Source organism: Gobio gobio (assembly GCF_949357685.1).
Source record: "Gobio gobio genome assembly, chromosome: 7".
NCBI classification, from domain to species: Eukaryota; Metazoa; Chordata; class Actinopteri; order Cypriniformes; family Gobionidae; genus Gobio; species Gobio gobio.
The window spans coordinates 32134658-32151850 of record NC_137103.1 but is presented as its reverse complement, the minus strand read 5'-3'; the positions used below and the strand labels follow the sequence as shown (position 1 = coordinate 32151850).

Here is a 17193-nt window from a genome sequence, read left to right as displayed (position 1 = left end):
CCTGAAGAATAAAACTTAACGGGAGGTGACACGATAGCGAAAACACAAAAAGCAGGGTTGAGCACCAAGTGTGTAATGCATTGTGTTTTAATTTTCTCCTTACAATGCCCCCCATCTGACCCATGAATGTCTGTTTCTTAGCTGAGGGCCGTAGACAGAGGAGAGATGTTGTCTTCCTGCTGGATGGATCGGATGCCACTAGGAATGGGTTCCCAGCAATGAAAGAATTTGTGCAAAAAATGGTGGAGAAACTGGAAGTAGCTGAGAACAGAGACCGCGTTTCTGTGGTCCAGTACAGCAGAGACCCAGAAGCCCATTTCTATCTAAACACGTACACGACAAAGGAAGAAATTCTTGATGGTGTCAGAGGTCTGCGGCACAAAGGAGGCAGACCCCTCTACACGGGGGCAGCGCTCCAGTACGTCAGAGACAACGTCTTTACTGCCTCCTCCGGCAGCAGGCGGTTGGAGGGTGTGCCGCAGATACTGGTTTTGCTTAGCGGGGGAAGGTCATTTGACAGTGTTGAGGCAGCAGCCTCCTCTCTGAAAGAGCTTGGCATCTTGACCTTTGGAATAGGATCGAGGGGCTCTGACAGCAGAGAATTGCAGAGAATTTCATACGACCCCAATTATGCTCTTTCCGTGTCCGACTTCAGTGAGCTTCCAAATGTCCAAGAGCAGCTGCTGGCCTCTGTGCAGTCTGTTTCAATTCCCATCACTCCAACTACACCGACTGTTACCGGTACGTGCATGGCAGAACTTTACAATACGCTGTGTTTTGTCTATCTACTTGATGTCCCTACTTTGTTTACGAACAGCTTAGACAGTTAATGGGGCTAAGAGCGGTAATGGGGCGATGAACTGATGTGTCATTCTGAAGGTCTGTGAACGTAATAGACATTACTTGGTGTTAATGATGCTGTTTTTCCCCCCTCCTAGCTGATTACGTCACACCCAGAAAGGACGTAGTGTTTCTGCTGGACGGTTCAGATGGCACTAGGAATTCTTTCCCAGCTATGCGTGATTTTATGCAAAGAGTAGTGGAGCAATTCACCATAGAGGCAAACAGAGACCGTGTTTCTGTGGTGCAGTACAGTAGAGAAGCCGAGGTCCATTTCTATCTGAATAGCTACACGACGAAGGAAGACGTTCTTGACCGTGTCAGAGGTCTGAAACACAAAGGAGGTAGACCCCTCTACACGGGGGCAGCGCTCCAGTACGTCAGAGACAATGTCTTTACTGCCTCCACCGGCAGCAGACGGCTGGAGGGTGTGCCGCAGATACTTATCCTGCTTAGCGGGGGAAGGTCATTCGACAGTGTTGATGCAGCAGCCTCCTCTCTGAAAGAGCTTGGCGTCTTGACCTTTGGAATTGGATCGAGGGGATCTGATAGCAGAGAACTGCAGAGAGTCTCATACGACCCCAATTACGCTATTTCCGTGTCCGACTTCAGTGAGCTTCCAAATGTCCAAGAGCAGCTGCTGGCCTCTGTCCAGGCGGTTGCAACTCCCATCACTCCAACTTCCCCGACTCTCACCGGTATGTGCATAGCAGAACTTTACGACAGCCAGCTCAGAGGCTGTGCTTTGTTGATCTCCCTAAGTAGTTGTGAGCAGTGGGACCATTAACCACAGCTTAGGTAGTCGATGAGGTGGTCCAACTAATGTGACATTCTAAAGATGTTTAAAAATACTCGGTGTTAATGACGATGTTTTCTTTTCCTAGCTGATGACGCCATACCCAGAAAGGACGTAGTGTTTCTGCTGGACGGTTCAGATGGCACTAGAAATACGTTCCCAGCGGTGCGTGAATTTGTGCAAAGAGTAGTGGAGCAATTCAACATAGAGGCAAACAGAGACCGTGTCTCTGTGGTGCAGTACAGTAGAGACGCTGAGGTCAATTTCTATCTGAATACCTACGCAACAAAAGGGGAGATCCTGAACACTGTCAGAGGTCTGAGGCATAGAGGAGGGAGACCCCTCAACACGGGGGCAGCTCTCCAGTACGTGAGGGACAGTGTCTTCACCGCCTCTGCGGGGAGTAGAAAGCAAGAGGGTGTCCCTCAGATTCTTATCCTCCTCAGTGGAGGAAGGTCAAGCGATAACATAGATACACCTGCCTCTGCCCTGAAAGAGAGCGGAATCTTGATTTTTGGCATCGGCACCAGAAATTCGAGCAGAGAGGTGCAGAGAATTGCCGCCGATCCTACCTATGCACAGTCTATCAATGAATTCTCTGACCTTCCCAGTGTCCAGCAGCAGTTTATCAGCTCCCTCAACGATGTGCTTGTACAAGTCAAGCCGATGACACCTACTGTGGCGGGTAAGACAGATTCACACACGTCCCTAGAATACAGCACACTGAGCCCTCCTTGCAAAGCGAGCCATAGGCCCTAATCGGTTTATGTTAGCAATGTGTGCTAGCAGAGGCGTGGGAAATTATCCTAACAAGCCATGGGTTTGAACTCTTTGGGGTGTTAAGCAGTGTTGAATTTTCAAGTGTTTGTTCGTTCGCTCGTTCATCAGTTTTGGGAGCAAAGTTTATGTCTTTTGATGAAAAGATCCTTTAAATTATAGACCTCATTTTGTCATGTCCTATTCACTAAGTTTAGGCAGTTTTACTCTGACCAAAATGAGATGCTATTTTAGCAGACAGTAATAACATTCGACCCTTAGATTGGCTGTAAAATAGCTGAAAGGACAGGAGCGTTGTTTCCCTTTTGTAGTTGCCGACTAGAGCACGCATACGCCCACAGAAATTATCAGATACTCAGGGCTCACGTGACTTTGTGTTCCATTCCATTACCCATAGCTGAGCGAAGGATGGCTAGGAGGGATGTAGTGTTCCTGCTGGATGGTTCAGATGGCACAAGGAGCTCTTTCCCTGCAATGCGTGCCTTTGTTGAGAGGATGGTGGAGAGACTGAATGTGTCAGAGAATAGAGACCGTGTGTCTGTGATCCAGTACAGCAGAGATCCAGAGGCCCATTTCTATCTGAACACATACTCAAGAAAGGAGGACGTGCTTGACACGCTCAGGGGTCTGAGGCACAAAGGAGGGAGGCCCCTCAACACAGGGGCAGCTCTGCAGTACGTGAGGGACAATGTCTTCACTGCCTCCTCTGGAAGCAGACTTGCAGAAGGTGTGCCTCAGTTACTGATTCTGCTGAGTGGTGGAAAGTCGTCTGATAATGTTGACACACCAGCCTCATCCCTGAAGGAGCTGGGAGTGCTTATCTTTGCCATAGGCTCGAGGAGCTCAGACAGCAGGGAACTCCAGAAGATCTCCCATGAGCCTAGTTATGCACTCTCAGTGGGTGACTTCGCTGACCTTCCCAGTGTCCAACAACAGCTTTTCAGCAACATTAACACGGTCTTTGTAGAGGGCCCGTCTATCACTACCACGACGATAGGTAAGAAAAAGCTTAACCGCCTCCCTGTAATTCCTCCCATTTTATTATGGTCATAGAGGCATGTGCCTTATTGTTCCTGTAGTTCTAATGAGTTGCAGAAGAAAATGTACTTCTTCCTGAAGAATAAAACTTAACGGGAGGTGACACGATAGCGAAAACACAAAAAGCAGGGTTGAGCACCAAGTGTGTAATGCATTGTGTTTTAATTTTCTCCTTACAATGCCCCCCATCTGACCCATGAATGTCTGTTTCTTAGCTGAGGGCCGTAGACAGAGAAGAGATGTTGTCTTCCTGCTGGATGGATCGGATGCCACTAGGAATGGGTTCCCAGCAATGAAAGAATTTGTGCAAAAAATGGTGGAGAAACTGGAAGTAGCTGAGAACAGAGACCGCGTTTCTGTGGTCCAGTACAGCAGAGACCCAGAAGCCCATTTCTATCTAAACACGTACACGACAAAGGAAGAAATTCTTGACGGTGTCAGAGGTCTGCGGCACAAAGGAGGCAGACCCCTCTACACGGGGGCAGCGCTCCAGTACGTCAGAGACAACGTCTTTACTGCCTCCTCCGGCAGCAGGCGGTTGGAGGGTGTGCCGCAGATACTGGTTTTGCTTAGCGGGGGAAGGTCATTTGACAGTGTTGAGGCAGCAGCCTCCTCTCTGAAAGAGCTTGGCATCTTGACCTTTGGAATAGGATCGAGGGGCTCTGACAGCAGAGAATTGCAGAGAATTTCATACGACCCCAATTATGCTCTTTCCGTGTCCGACTTCAGTGAGCTTCCAAATGTCCAAGAGCAGCTGCTGGCCTCTGTCCAGTCTGTTTCAATTCCCATCACTCCAACTACACCGACTGTTACCGGTACGTGCATGGCAGAACTTTACAATACGCTGTGTTTTGTCTATCTACTTGATGTCCCTACTTTGTTTACGAACAGCTTAGACAGTTAATGGGGCTTAGAGCGGTAATGGGGCGATGAACTGATGTGTCATTCTGAAGGTCTGTGAACGTAATCGACATTACTTGGTGTTAATGATGCTGTTTTTCCCCCCTCCTAGCTGATTACGTCACACCCAGAAAGGACGTAGTGTTTCTGCTGGACGGTTCAGATGGCACTAGGAATTCTTTCCCAGCTATGCGTGATTTTGTGCAAAGAGTAGTGGAGCAATTCACCATAGAGGCAAACAGAGACCGTGTTTCTGTGGTGCAGTACAGTAGAGAAGCCGAGGTCCATTTCTATCTGAATAGCTACACGACGAAGGAAGACGTTCTTGACCGTGTCAGAGGTCTGAAACACAAAGGAGGTAGACCCCTCTACACGGGGGCAGCGCTCCAGTACGTCAGAGACAATGTCTTTACTGCCTCCACCGGCAGCAGACGGCTGGAGGGTGTGCCGCAGATACTTATCCTGCTTAGCGGGGGAAGGTCATTCGACAGTGTTGATGCAGCAGCCTCCTCTCTGAAAGAGCATGGCGTCTTGACCTTTGGAATTGGATCGAGGGGATCTGATAGCAGAGAACTGCAGAGAGTCTCATACGACCCCAATTACGCTATTTCCGTGTCCGACTTCAGTGAGCTTCCAAATGTCCAAGAGCAGCTGCTGGCCTCTGTCCAGGCGGTTGCAACTCCCATCACTCCAACTTCCCCGACTCTCACCGGTATGTGCATAGCAGAACTTTACGACAGCCAGCTCAGAGGCTGTGCTTTGTTGATCTCCCTAAGTAGTTGTGAGCAGTGGGACCATTAACCACAGCTTAGGTAGTCGATGAGGTGGTCCAACTAATGTGACATTCTAAAGATGTTTAAAAATACTCGGTGTTAATGACGATGTTTTCTTTTCCTAGCTGATGACGCCATACCCAGAAAGGACGTAGTGTTTCTGCTGGACGGTTCAGATGGCACTAGAAATACGTTCCCAGCGGTGCGTGAATTTGTGCAAAGAGTAGTGGAGCAATTCAACATAGAGGCAAACAGAGACCGTGTCTCTGTGGTGCAGTACAGTAGAGACGCTGAGGTCAATTTCTATCTGAATACCTACGCAACAAAAGGGGAGATCCTGAACACTGTCAGAGGTCTGAGGCATAGAGGAGGGAGACCCCTCAACACGGGGGCAGCTCTCCAGTACGTGAGGGACAGTGTCTTCACCGCCTCTGCGGGGAGTAGAAAGCAAGAGGGTGTCCCTCAGATTCTTATCCTCCTCAGTGGAGGAAGGTCAAGCGATAACATAGATACACCTGCCTCTGCCCTGAAAGAGAGCGGAATCTTGATTTTTGGCATCGGCACCAGAAATTCGAGCAGAGAGGTGCAGAGATTTGCCGCCGATCCTACCTATGCACAGTCTATCAATGAATTCTCTGACCTTCCCAGTGTCCAGCAGCAGTTTATCAGCTCCCTCAACGATGTGCTTGTACAAGTCAAGCCGATGACACCTACTGTGGCGGGTAAGACAGATTCACACACGTCCCTAGAATACAGCACACTGAGCCCTCCTTGCAAAGCGAGCCATAGGCCCTAATCGGTTTATGTTAGCAATGTGTGCTAGCAGAGGCGTGGGAAATTATCCTAACAAGCCATGGGTTTGAACTCTTTGGGGTGTTAAGCAGTGTTGAATTTTCAAGTGTTTGTTCGTTCGCTCGTTCATCAGTTTTGGGAGCAAAGTTTATGTCTTTTGATGAAAAGATCCTTTAAATTATAGACCTCATTTTGTCATGTCCTATTCACTAAGTTTAGACAGTTTTACTCTGACCAAAATGAGATGCTATTTTAGCAGACAGTAATAACATTCGACCCTTAGATTGGCTGTAAAATAGCTGAAAGGACAGGAGCGTTGTTTCCCTTTTGTAGTTGCCGACTAGAGCACGCATACGCCCACAGAAATTATCAGATACTCAGGGCTCACGTGACTTTGTGTTCCATTCCATTACCCATAGCTGAGCGAAGGATGGCTAGGAGGGATGTAGTGTTCCTGCTGGATGGTTCAGATGGCACAAGGAGCTCTTTCCCTGCAATGCGTGCCTTTGTTGAGAGGATGGTGGAGAGACTGAATGTGTCAGAGAATAGAGACCGTGTGTCTGTGATCCAGTACAGCAGAGATCCAGAGGCCCATTTCTATCTGAACACATACTCAAGAAAGGAGGACGTGCTTGACACGCTCAGGGGTCTGAGGCACAAAGGAGGGAGGCCCCTCAACACAGGGGCAGCTCTGCAGTACGTGAGGTACAATGTCTTCACTGCCTCCTCTGGAAGCAGACTTGCAGAAGGTGTGCCTCAGTTACTGATTCTGCTGAGTGGTGGAAAGTCGTCTGATAATGTTGACACACCAGCCTCATCCCTGAAGGAGCTGGGAGTGCTTATCTTTGCCATAGGCTCGAGGAGCTCAGACAGCAGGGAACTCCAGAAGATCTCCCATGAGCCTAGTTATGCACTCTCAGTGGGTGACTTTGCTGACCTTCCCAGTGTCCAACAACAGCTTTTCAGCAACATTAACACGGTCTTTGTAGAGGGCCCGTCTATCACTACCACGACGATAGGTAAGAAAAAGCTTAACCGCCTCCCTGTAATTCCTCCCATTTTATTATGGTCGTAGAGGCATGTGCCTTATTGTTCCTGTAGTTCTAATGAGTTGCAGAAGAAAATGTACTTCTTCCTGAAGAATAAAACTTAACGGGAGGTGACACGATAGCGAAAACACAAAAAGCAGGGTTGAGCACCAAGTGTGTAATGCATTGTGTTTTAATTTTCTCCTTACAATGCCCCCCATCTGACCCATGAATGTCTGTTTCTTAGCTGAGGGCCGTAGACAGAGGAGAGATGTTGTCTTCCTGCTGGATGGATCGGATGCCACTAGGAATGGGTTCCCAGCAATGAAAGAATTTGTGCAAAAAATGGTGGAGAAACTGGAAGTAGCTGAGAACAGAGACCGCGTTTCTGTGGTCCAGTACAGCAGAGACCAAGAAGCCCATTTCTATCTAAACACGTACACGACAAAGGAAGAAATTCTTGACGGTGTCAGAGGTCTGCGGCACAAAGGAGGCAGACCCCTCTACACGGGGGCAGCGCTCCAGTACGTCAGAGACAACGTCTTTACTGCCTCCTCCGGCAGCAGGCGGTTGGAGGGTGTGCCGCAGATACTGGTTTTGCTTAGCGGGGGAAGGTCATTTGACAGTGTTGAGGCAGCAGCCTCCTCTCTGAAAGAGCTTGGCATCTTGACCTTTGGAATAGGATCGAGGGGCTCTGACAGCAGAGAATTGCAGAGAATTTCATACGACCCCAATTATGCTCTTTCCGTGTCCGACTTCAGTGAGCTTCCAAATGTCCAAGAGCAGCTGCTGGCCTCTGTCCAGTCTGTTTCAATTCCCATCACTCCAACTACACCGACTGTTACCGGTACGTGCATGGCAGAACTTTACAATACGCTGTGTTTTGTCTATCTACTTGATGTCCCTACTTTGTTTACGAACAGCTTAGACAGTTAATGGGGCTTAGAGCGGTAATGGGGCGATGAACTGATGTGTCATTCTGAAGGTCTGTGAACGTAATCGACATTACTTGGTGTTAATGATGCTGTTTTTCCCCTTCCTAGCTGATTACGTCACACCCAGAAAGGACGTAGTGTTTCTGCTGGACGGTTCAGATGGCACTAGGAATTCTTTCCCAGCTATGCGTGATTTTGTGCAAAGAGTAGTGGAGCAATTCACCATAGAGGCAAACAGAGACCGTGTTTCTGTGGTGCAGTACAGTAGAGAAGCCGAGGTCCATTTCTATCTGAATAGCTACACGACGAAGGAAGACGTTCTTGACCGTGTCAGAGGTCTGAAACACAAAGGAGGTAGACCCCTCTACACGGGGGCAGCGCTCCAGTACGTCAGAGACAATGTCTTTACTGCCTCCACCGGCAGCAGACGGCTGGAGGGTGTGCCGCAGATACTTATCCTGCTTAGCGGGGGAAGGTCATTCGACAGTGTTGATGCAGCAGCCTCCTCTCTGAAAGAGCTTGGCGTCTTGACCTTTGGAATTGGATCGAGGGGATCTGATAGCAGAGAACTGCAGAGAGTCTCATACGACCCCAATTACGCTATTTCCGTGTCCGACTTCAGTGAGCTTCCAAATGTCCAAGAGCAGCTGCTGGCCTCTGTCCAGGCGGTTGCAACTCCCATCACTCCAACTTCCCCGACTCTCACCGGTATGTGCATAGCAGAACTTTACGACAGCCAGCTCAGAGGCTGTGCTTTGTTGATCTCCCTAAGTAGTTGTGAGCAGTGGGACCATTAACCACAGCTTAGGTAGTCGATGAGGTGGTCCAACTAATGTGACATTCTAAAGATGTTTAAAAATACTCAGTGTTAATGACGATGTTTTCTTTTCCTAGCTGATGACGCCATACCCATAAAGGACGTAGTGTTTCTGCTGGACGGTTCAGATGGCACTAGAAATACGTTCCCAGCGGTGCGTGAATTTGTGCAAAGAGTAGTGGAGCAATTCAACATAGAGGCAAACAGAGACCGTGTCTCTGTGGTGCAGTACAGTAGAGACGCTGAGGTCAATTTCTATCTGAATACCTACGCAACAAAAGGGGAGATCCTGAACACTGTCAGAGGTCTGAGGCATAGAGGAGGGAGACCCCTCAACACGGGGGCAGCTCTCCAGTACGTGAGGGACAGTGTCTTCACCGCCTCTGCGGGGAGTAGAAAGCAAGAGGGTGTCCCTCAGATTCTTATCCTCCTCAGTGGAGGAAGGTCAAGCGATAACATAGATACACATGCCTCTGCCCTGAAAGAGAGCGGAATCTTGATTTTTGGCATCGGCACCAGAAATTCGAGCAGAGAGGTGCAGAGAATTGCCGCCGATCCTACCTATGCACAGTCTATCAATGAATTCTCTGACCTTCCCAGTGTCCAGCAGCAGTTTATCAGCTCCCTCAACGATGTGCTTGTACAAGTCAAGCCGATGACACCTACTGTGGCGGGTAAGACAGATTCACACACGTCCCTAGAATACAGCACACTGAGCCCTCCTTGCAAAGCGAGCCATAGGCCCTAATCGGTTTATGTTAGCAATGTGTGCTAGCAGAGGCGTGGGAAATTATCCTAACAAGCCATGGGTTTGAACTCTTTGGGGTGTTAAGCAGTGTTGAATTTTCAAGTGTTTGTTCGTTCGCTCGTTCATCAGTTTTGGGAGCAAAGTTTATGTCTTTTGATGAAAAGATCCTTTAAATTATAGACCTCATTTTGTCATGTCCTATTCACTAAGTTTAGGCAGTTTTACTCTGACCAAAATTAGATGCTATTTTAGCAGACAGTAATAACATTCGACCCTTAGATTGGCTGTAAAATAGCTGAAAGGACAGGAGCGTTATTTCCCTTTTGTAGTTGCCGACTAGAGCACGCATACGCCCACAGAAATTATCAGATACTCAGGGCTCACGTGACTTTGTGTTCCATTCCATTACCCATAGCTGAGCGAAGGATGGCTAGGAGGGATGTAGTGTTCCTGCTGGATGGTTCAGATGGCACAAGGAGCTCTTTCCCTGCAATGCGTGCCTTTGTTGAGAGGATGGTGGAGAGACTGAATGTGTCAGAGAATAGAGACCGTGTGTCTGTGATCCAGTACAGCAGAGATCCAGAGGCCCATTTCTATCTGAACACATACTCAAGAAAGGAGGACGTGCTTGACACGCTCAGGGGTCTGAGGCAAAAAGGAGGGAGGCCCCTCAACACAGGGGCAGCTCTGCAGTACGTGAGGGACAATGTCTTCACTGCCTCCTCTGGAAGCAGACTTGCAGAAGGTGTGCCTCAGTTACTGATTCTGCTGAGTGGTGGAAAGTCGTCTGATAATGTTGACACACCAGCCTCATCCCTGAAGGAGCTGGGAGTGCTTATCTTTGCCATAGGCTCGAGGAGCTCAGACAGCAGGGAACTCCAGAAGATCTCCCATGAGCCTAGTTATGCACTCTCAGTGGGTGACTTCGCTGACCTTCCCAGTGTCCAACAACAGCTTTTCAGCAACATTAACACGGTCTTTGTAGAGGGCCCGTCTATCACTACCACGACGATAGGTAAGAAAAAGCTTAACCGCCTCCCTGTAATTCCTCCCATTTTATTATGGTCGTAGAGGCATGTGCCTTATTGTTCCTGTAGTTCTAATGAGTTGCAGAAGAAAATGTACTTCTTCCTGAAGAATAAAACTTAACGGGAGGTGACATGATAGCGAAAACACAAAAAGCAGGGTTGAGCACCAAGTGTGTAATGCATTGTGTTTTAATTTTCTCCTTACAATGCCCCCCATCTGACCCATGAATGTCTGTTTCTTAGCTGAGGGCCGTAGACAGAGGAGAGATGTTGTCTTCCTGCTGGATGGATCGGATGCCACTAGGAATGGGTTCCCAGCAATGAAAGAATTTGTGCAAAAAATGGTGGAGAAACTGGAAGTAGCTGAGAACAGAGACCGCGTTTCTGTGGTCCAGTACAGCAGAGACCAAGAAGCCCATTTCTATCTAAACACGTACACGACAAAGGAAGAAATTCTTGACGGTGTCAGAGGTCTGCGGCACAAAGGAGGCAGACCCCTCTACACGGGGGCAGCGCTCCAGTACGTCAGAGACAACGTCTTTACTGCCTCCTCCGGCAGCAGGCGGTTGGAGGGTGTGCCGCAGATACTGGTTTTGCTTAGCGGGGGAAGGTCATTTGACAGTGTTGAGGCAGCAGCCTCCTCTCTGAAAGAGCTTGGCATCTTGACCTTTGGAATAGGATCGAGGGGCTCTGACAGCAGAGAATTGCAGAGAATTTCATACGACCCCAATTATGCTCTTTCCGTGTCCGACTTCAGTGAGCTTCCAAATGTCCAAGAGCAGCTGCTGGCCTCTGTCCAGTCTGTTTCAATTCCCATCACTCCAACTACACCGACTGTTACCGGTACGTGCATGGCAGAACTTTACAATACGCTGTGTTTTGTCTATCTACTTGATGTCCCTACTTTGTTTACGAACAGCTTAGACAGTTAATGGGGCTTAGAGCGGTAATGGGGCGATGAACTGATGTGTCATTCTGAAGGTCTGTGAACGTAATCGACATTACTTGGTGTTAATGATGCTGTTTTTCCCCCTTCCTAGCTGATTACGTCACACCCAGAAAGGACGTAGTGTTTCTGCTGGACGGTTCAGATGGCACTAGGAATTCTTTCCCAGCTATGCGTGATTTTGTGCAAAGAGTAGTGGAGCAATTCACCATAGAGGCAAACAGAGACCGTGTTTCTGTGGTGCAGTACAGTAGAGAAGCCGAGGTCCATTTCTATCTGAATAGCTACACGACGAAGGAAGACGTTCTTGACCGTGTCAGAGGTCTGAAACACAAAGGAGGTAGACCCCTCTACACGGGGGCAGCGCTCCAGTACGTCAGAGACAATGTCTTTACTGCCTCCACCGGCAGCAGACGGCTGGAGGGTGTGCCGCAGATACTTATCCTGCTTAGCGGGGGAAGGTCATTCGACAGTGTTGATGCAGCAGCCTCCTCTCTGAAAGAGCTTGGCGTCTTGACCTTTGGAATTGGATCGAGGGGATCTGATAGCAGAGAACTGCAGAGAGTCTCATACGACCCCAATTACGCTATTTCCGTGTCCGACTTCAGTGAGCTTCCAAATGTCCAAGAGCAGCTGCTGGCCTCTGTCCAGGCGGTTGCAACTCCCATCACTCCAACTTCCCCGACTCTCACCGGTATGTGCATAGCAGAACTTTACGACAGCCAGCTCAGAGGCTGTGCTTTGTTGATCTCCCTTAGTAGTTGTGAGCAGTGGGACCATTAACCACAGCTTAGGTAGTCGATGAGGTGGTCCAACTAATGTGACATTCTAAAGATGTTTAAAAATACTCAGTGTTAATGACGATGTTTTCTTTTCCTAGCTGATGACGCCATACCCATAAAGGACGTAGTGTTTCTGCTGGACGGTTCAGATGGCACTAGAAATACGTTCCCAGCGGTGCGTGAATTTGTGCAAAGAGTAGTGGAGCAATTCAACATAGAGGCAAACAGAGACCGTGTCTCTGTGGTGCAGTACAGTAGAGACGCTGAGGTCAATTTCTATCTGAATACCTACGCAACAAAAGGGGAGATCCTGAACACTGTCAGAGGTCTGAGGCATAGAGGAGGGAGACCCCTCAACACGGGGGCAGCTCTCCAGTACGTGAGGGACAGTGTCTTCACCGCCTCTGCGGGGAGTAGAAAGCAAGAGGGTGTCCCTCAGATTCTTATCCTCCTCAGTGGAGGAAGGTCAAGCGATAACATAGATACACATGCCTCTGCCCTGAAAGAGAGCGGAATCTTGATTTTTGGCATCGGCACCAGAAATTCGAGCAGAGAGGTGCAGAGAATTGCCGCCGATCCTACCTATGCACAGTCTATCAATGAATTCTCTGACCTTCCCAGTGTCCAGCAGCAGTTTATCAGCTCCCTCAACGATGTGCTTGTACAAGTCAAGCCGATGACACCTACTGTGGCGGGTAAGACAGATTCACACACGTCCCTAGAATACAGCACACTGAGCCCTCCTTGCAAAGCGAGCCATAGGCCCTAATCGGTTTATGTTAGCAATGTGTGCTAGCAGAGGCGTGGGAAATTATCCTAACAAGCCATGGGTTTGAACTCTTTGGGGTGTTAAGCAGTGTTGAATTTTCAAGTGTTTGTTCGTTCGCTCGTTCATCAGTTTTGGGAGCAAAGTTTATGTCTTTTGATGAAAAGATCCTTTAAATTATAGACCTCATTTTGTCATGTCCTATTCACTAAGTTTAGGCAGTTTTACTCTGACCAAAATTAGATGCTATTTTAGCAGACAGTAATAACATTCGACCCTTAGATTGGCTGTAAAATAGCTGAAAGGACAGGAGCGTTATTTCCCTTTTGTAGTTGCCGACTAGAGCACGCATACGCCCACAGAAATTATCAGATACTCAGGGCTCACGTGACTTTGTGTTCCATTCCATTACCCATAGCTGAGCGAAGGATGGCTAGGAGGGATGTAGTGTTCCTGCTGGATGGTTCAGATGGCACAAGGAGCTCTTTCCCTGCAATGCGTGCCTTTGTTGAGAGGATGGTGGAGAGACTGAATGTGTCAGAGAATAGAGACCGTGTGTCTGTGATCCAGTACAGCAGAGATCCAGAGGCCCATTTCTATCTGAACACATACTCAAGAAAGGAGGACGTGCTTGACACGCTCAGGGGTCTGAGGCAAAAAGGAGGGAGGCCCCTCAACACAGGGGCAGCTCTGCAGTACGTGAGGGACAATGTCTTCACTGCCTCCTCTGGAAGCAGACTTGCAGAAGGTGTGCCTCAGTTACTGATTCTGCTGAGTGGTGGAAAGTCGTCTGATAATGTTGACACACCAGCCTCTTCCCTGAAGGAGCTGGGAGTGCTTATCTTTGCCATAGGCTCGAGGAGCTCAGACAGCAGGGAACTCCAGAAGATCTCCCATGAGCCTAGTTATGCACTCTCAGTGGGTGACTTCGCTGACCTTCCCAGTGTCCAACAACAGCTTTTCAGCAACATTAACACGGTCTTTGTAGAGGGCCCGTCTATCACTACCACGACGATAGGTAAGAAAAAGCTTAACCGCCTCCCTGTAATTCCTCCCATTTTATTATGGTCGTAGAGGCATGTGCCTTATTGTTCCTGTAGTTCTAATGAGTTGCAGAAGAAAATGTACTTCTTCCTGAAGAATAAAACTTAACGGGAGGTGACACGATAGCGAAAACACAAAAAGCAGGGTTGAGCACCAAGTGTGTAATGCATTGTGTTTTAATTTTCTCCTTACAATGCCCCCCATCTGACCCATGAATGTCTGTTTCTTAGCTGAGGGCCGTAGACAGAGGAGAGATGTTGTCTTCCTGCTGGATGGATCGGATGCCACTAGGAATGGGTTCCCAGCAATGAAAGAATTTGTGCAAAAAATGGTGGAGAAACTGGAAGTAGCTGAGAACAGAGACCGCGTTTCTGTGGTCCAGTACAGCAGAGACCCAGAAGCCCATTTCTATCTAAACACGTACACGACAAAGGAAGAAATTCTTGACGGTGTCAGAGGTCTGCGGCACAAAGGAGGCAGACCCCTCTACACGGGGGCAGCGCTCCAGTACGTCAGAGACAACGTCTTTACTGCCTCCTCCGGCAGCAGGCGGTTGGAGGGTGTGCCGCAGATACTGGTTTTGCTTAGCGGGGGAAGGTCATTTGACAGTGTTGAGGCAGCAGCCTCCTCTCTGAAAGAGCTTGGCATCTTGACCTTTGGAATAGGATCGAGGGGCTCTGACAGCAGAGAATTGCAGAGAATTTCATACGACCCCAATTATGCTCTTTCCGTGTCCGACTTCAGTGAGCTTCCAAATGTCCAAGAGCAGCTGCTGGCCTCTGTCCAGTCTGTTTCAATTCCCATCACTCCAACTACACCGACTGTTACCGGTACGTGCATGGCAGAACTTTACAATACGCTGTGTTTTGTCTATCTACTTGATGTCCCTACTTTGTTTACGAACAGCTTAGACAGTTAATGGGGCTTAGAGCGGTAATGGGGCGATGAACTGATGTGTCATTCTGAAGGTCTGTGAACGAAATCGACATTACTTGGTGTTAATGATGCTGTTTTTCCCCCCTCCTAGCTGATTACGTCACACCCAGAAAGGACGTAGTGTTTCTGCTGGACGGTTCAGATGGCACTAGGAATTCTTTCCCAGCAATGCGTGATTTTGTGCAAAGAGTAGTGGAGCAATTCACCATAGAGGCAAACAGAGACCGTGTTTCTGTGGTGCAGTACAGTAGAGAAGCCGAGGTCCATTTCTATCTGAATAGCTACACGACGAAGGAAGACGTTCTTGACCGTGTCAGAGGTCTGAAACACAAAGGAGGTAGACCCCTCTACACGGGGGCAGCGCTCCAGTACGTCAGAGACAATGTCTTTACTGCCTCCACCGGCAGCAGACGGCTGGAGGGTGTGCCGCAGATACTTATCCTGCTTAGTGGGGGAAGGTCATTCGACAGTGTTGATGCAGCAGCCTCCTCTCTGAAAGAGCTTGGCGTCTTGACCTTTGGAATTGGATCGAGGGGATCTGATAGCAGAGAACTGCAGAGAGTCTCATACGACCCCAATTACGCTATTTCCGTGTCCGACTTCAGTGAGCTTCCAAATGTCCAAGAGCAGCTGCTGGCCTCTGTCCAGGCGGTTGCAACTCCCATCACTCCAACTTCCCCGACTCTCACCGGTATGTGCATAGCAGAACTTTACGACAGCCAGCTCAGAGGCTGTGCTTTGTTGATCTCCCTAAGTAGTTGTGAGCAGTGGGACCATTAACCACAGCTTAGGTAGTCGATGAGGTGGTCCAACTAATGTGACATTCTAAAGATGTTTAAAAATACTCGGTGTTAATGACGATGTTTTCTTTTCCTAGCTGATGACGCCATACCCAGAAAGGACGTAGTGTTTCTGCTGGACGGTTCAGATGGCACTAGAAATACGTTCCCAGCGGTGCGTGAATTAGTGCAAAGAGTAGTGGAGCAATTCAACATAGAGGCAAACAGAGACCGTGTCTCTGTGGTGCAGTACAGTAGAGACGCTGAGGTCAATTTCTATCTGAATACCTACGCAACAAAAGGGGAGATCCTGAACACTGTCAGAGGTCTGAGGCATAGAGGAGGGAGACCCCTCAACACGGGGGCAGCTCTCCAGTACGTGAGGGACAGTGTCTTCACCGCCTCTGCGGGGAGTAGAAAGCAAGAGGGTGTCCCTCAGATTCTTATCCTCCTCAGTGGAGGAAGGTCAAGCGATAACATAGATACACCTGCCTCTGCCCTGAAAGAGAGCGGAATCTTGATTTTTGGCATCGGCACCAGAAATTCGAGCAGAGAGGTGCAGAGAATTGCCGCCGATCCTACCTATGCACAGTCTATCAATGAATTCTCTGACCTTCCCAGTGTCCAGCAGCAGTTTATCAGCTCCCTCAACGATGTGCTTGTACAAGTCAAGCCGATGACACCTACTGTGGCGGGTAAGACAGATTCACACACGTCCCTAGAATACAGCACACTGAGCCCTCCTTGCAAAGCGAGCCATAGGCCCTAATCGGTTTATGTTAGCAATGTGTGCTAGCAGAGGCGTGGGAAATTATCCTAACAAGCCATGGGTTTGAACTCTTTGGGGTGTTAAGCAGTGTTGAATTTTCAAGTGTTTGTTCGTTCGCTCGTTCATCAGTTTTGGGAGCAAAGTTTATGTCTTTTGATGAAAAGATCCTTTAAATTATAGACCTCATTTTGTCATGTCCTATTCACTAAGTTTAGGCAGTTTTACTCTGACCAAAATGAGATGCTATTTTAGCAGACAGTAATAACATTCGACCCTTAGATTGGCTGTAAAATAGCTGAAAGGACAGGAGCGTTGTTTCCCTTTTGTAGTTGCCGACTAGAGCACGCATACGCCCACAGAAATTATCAGATACTCAGGGCTCACGTGACTTTGTGTTCCATTCCATTACCCATAGCTGAGCGAAGGATGGCTAGGAGGGATGTAGTGTTCCTGCTGGATGGTTCAGATGGCACAAGGAGCTCTTTCCCTGCAATGCGTGCCTTTGTTGAGAGGATGGTGGAGAGACTGAATGTGTCAGAGAATAGAGACCGTGTGTCTGTGATCCAGTACAGCAGAGATCCAGAGGCCCATTTCTATCTGAACACATACTCAAGAAAGGAGGACGTGCTTGACACGCTCAGGGGTCTGAGGCAAAAAGGAGGGAGGCCCCTCAACACAGGGGCAGCTCTGCAGTACGTG

The 17193-nt window shown here is 48.7% G+C and overlaps 4 protein-coding genes across 6 annotated transcripts in view; all 4 read left to right on the top strand.

Annotated features, from left to right (window-relative positions):
* The window catches only part of LOC307129486 (collagen alpha-3(VI) chain-like), a 113111-nt gene that overhangs the window by 32647 nt on the left and 63271 nt on the right, over positions 1–17193 (top strand). The gene's annotated exons all lie outside the window — the stretch shown is intronic.
* On the top strand, positions 48–5175 carry LOC307129420 (collagen alpha-3(VI) chain-like). Its single transcript, XM_079821819.1, has 6 exons — positions 48–741; positions 939–1580; positions 1725–2321; positions 2691–3436; positions 3672–4266; positions 4464–5175. The coding sequence occupies exons 1-6, from the start codon at positions 123–125 to the stop codon at positions 5150–5152; spliced, it is 3888 nt and encodes a 1295-aa protein (XP_079677945.1). The 5' UTR covers positions 48–122; the 3' UTR covers positions 5153–5175.
* On the top strand, positions 7098–9444 carry LOC307129419 (collagen alpha-3(VI) chain-like; the record flags this gene model as incomplete). The annotated part of the gene is made up of 3 exons (XM_079821818.1): positions 7098–7791; positions 7988–8629; positions 8774–9444. Exons 1-3 carry the CDS (start codon positions 7173–7175, stop codon positions 9442–9444), a joined length of 1932 nt encoding a protein of 643 aa, XP_079677944.1. The 5' UTR covers positions 7098–7172.
* On the top strand, positions 9871–15749 carry LOC307129415 (collagen alpha-3(VI) chain-like; the record flags this gene model as incomplete). Its single annotated transcript, XM_079821813.1, has 7 exons — positions 9871–10459; positions 10716–11315; positions 11513–12112; positions 12299–12895; positions 13385–13984; positions 14241–14840; positions 15038–15749. The coding sequence occupies 7 exons, from the start codon at positions 9871–9873 to the stop codon at positions 15724–15726; spliced, it is 4275 nt and encodes a 1424-aa protein (XP_079677939.1). The 3' UTR covers positions 15727–15749.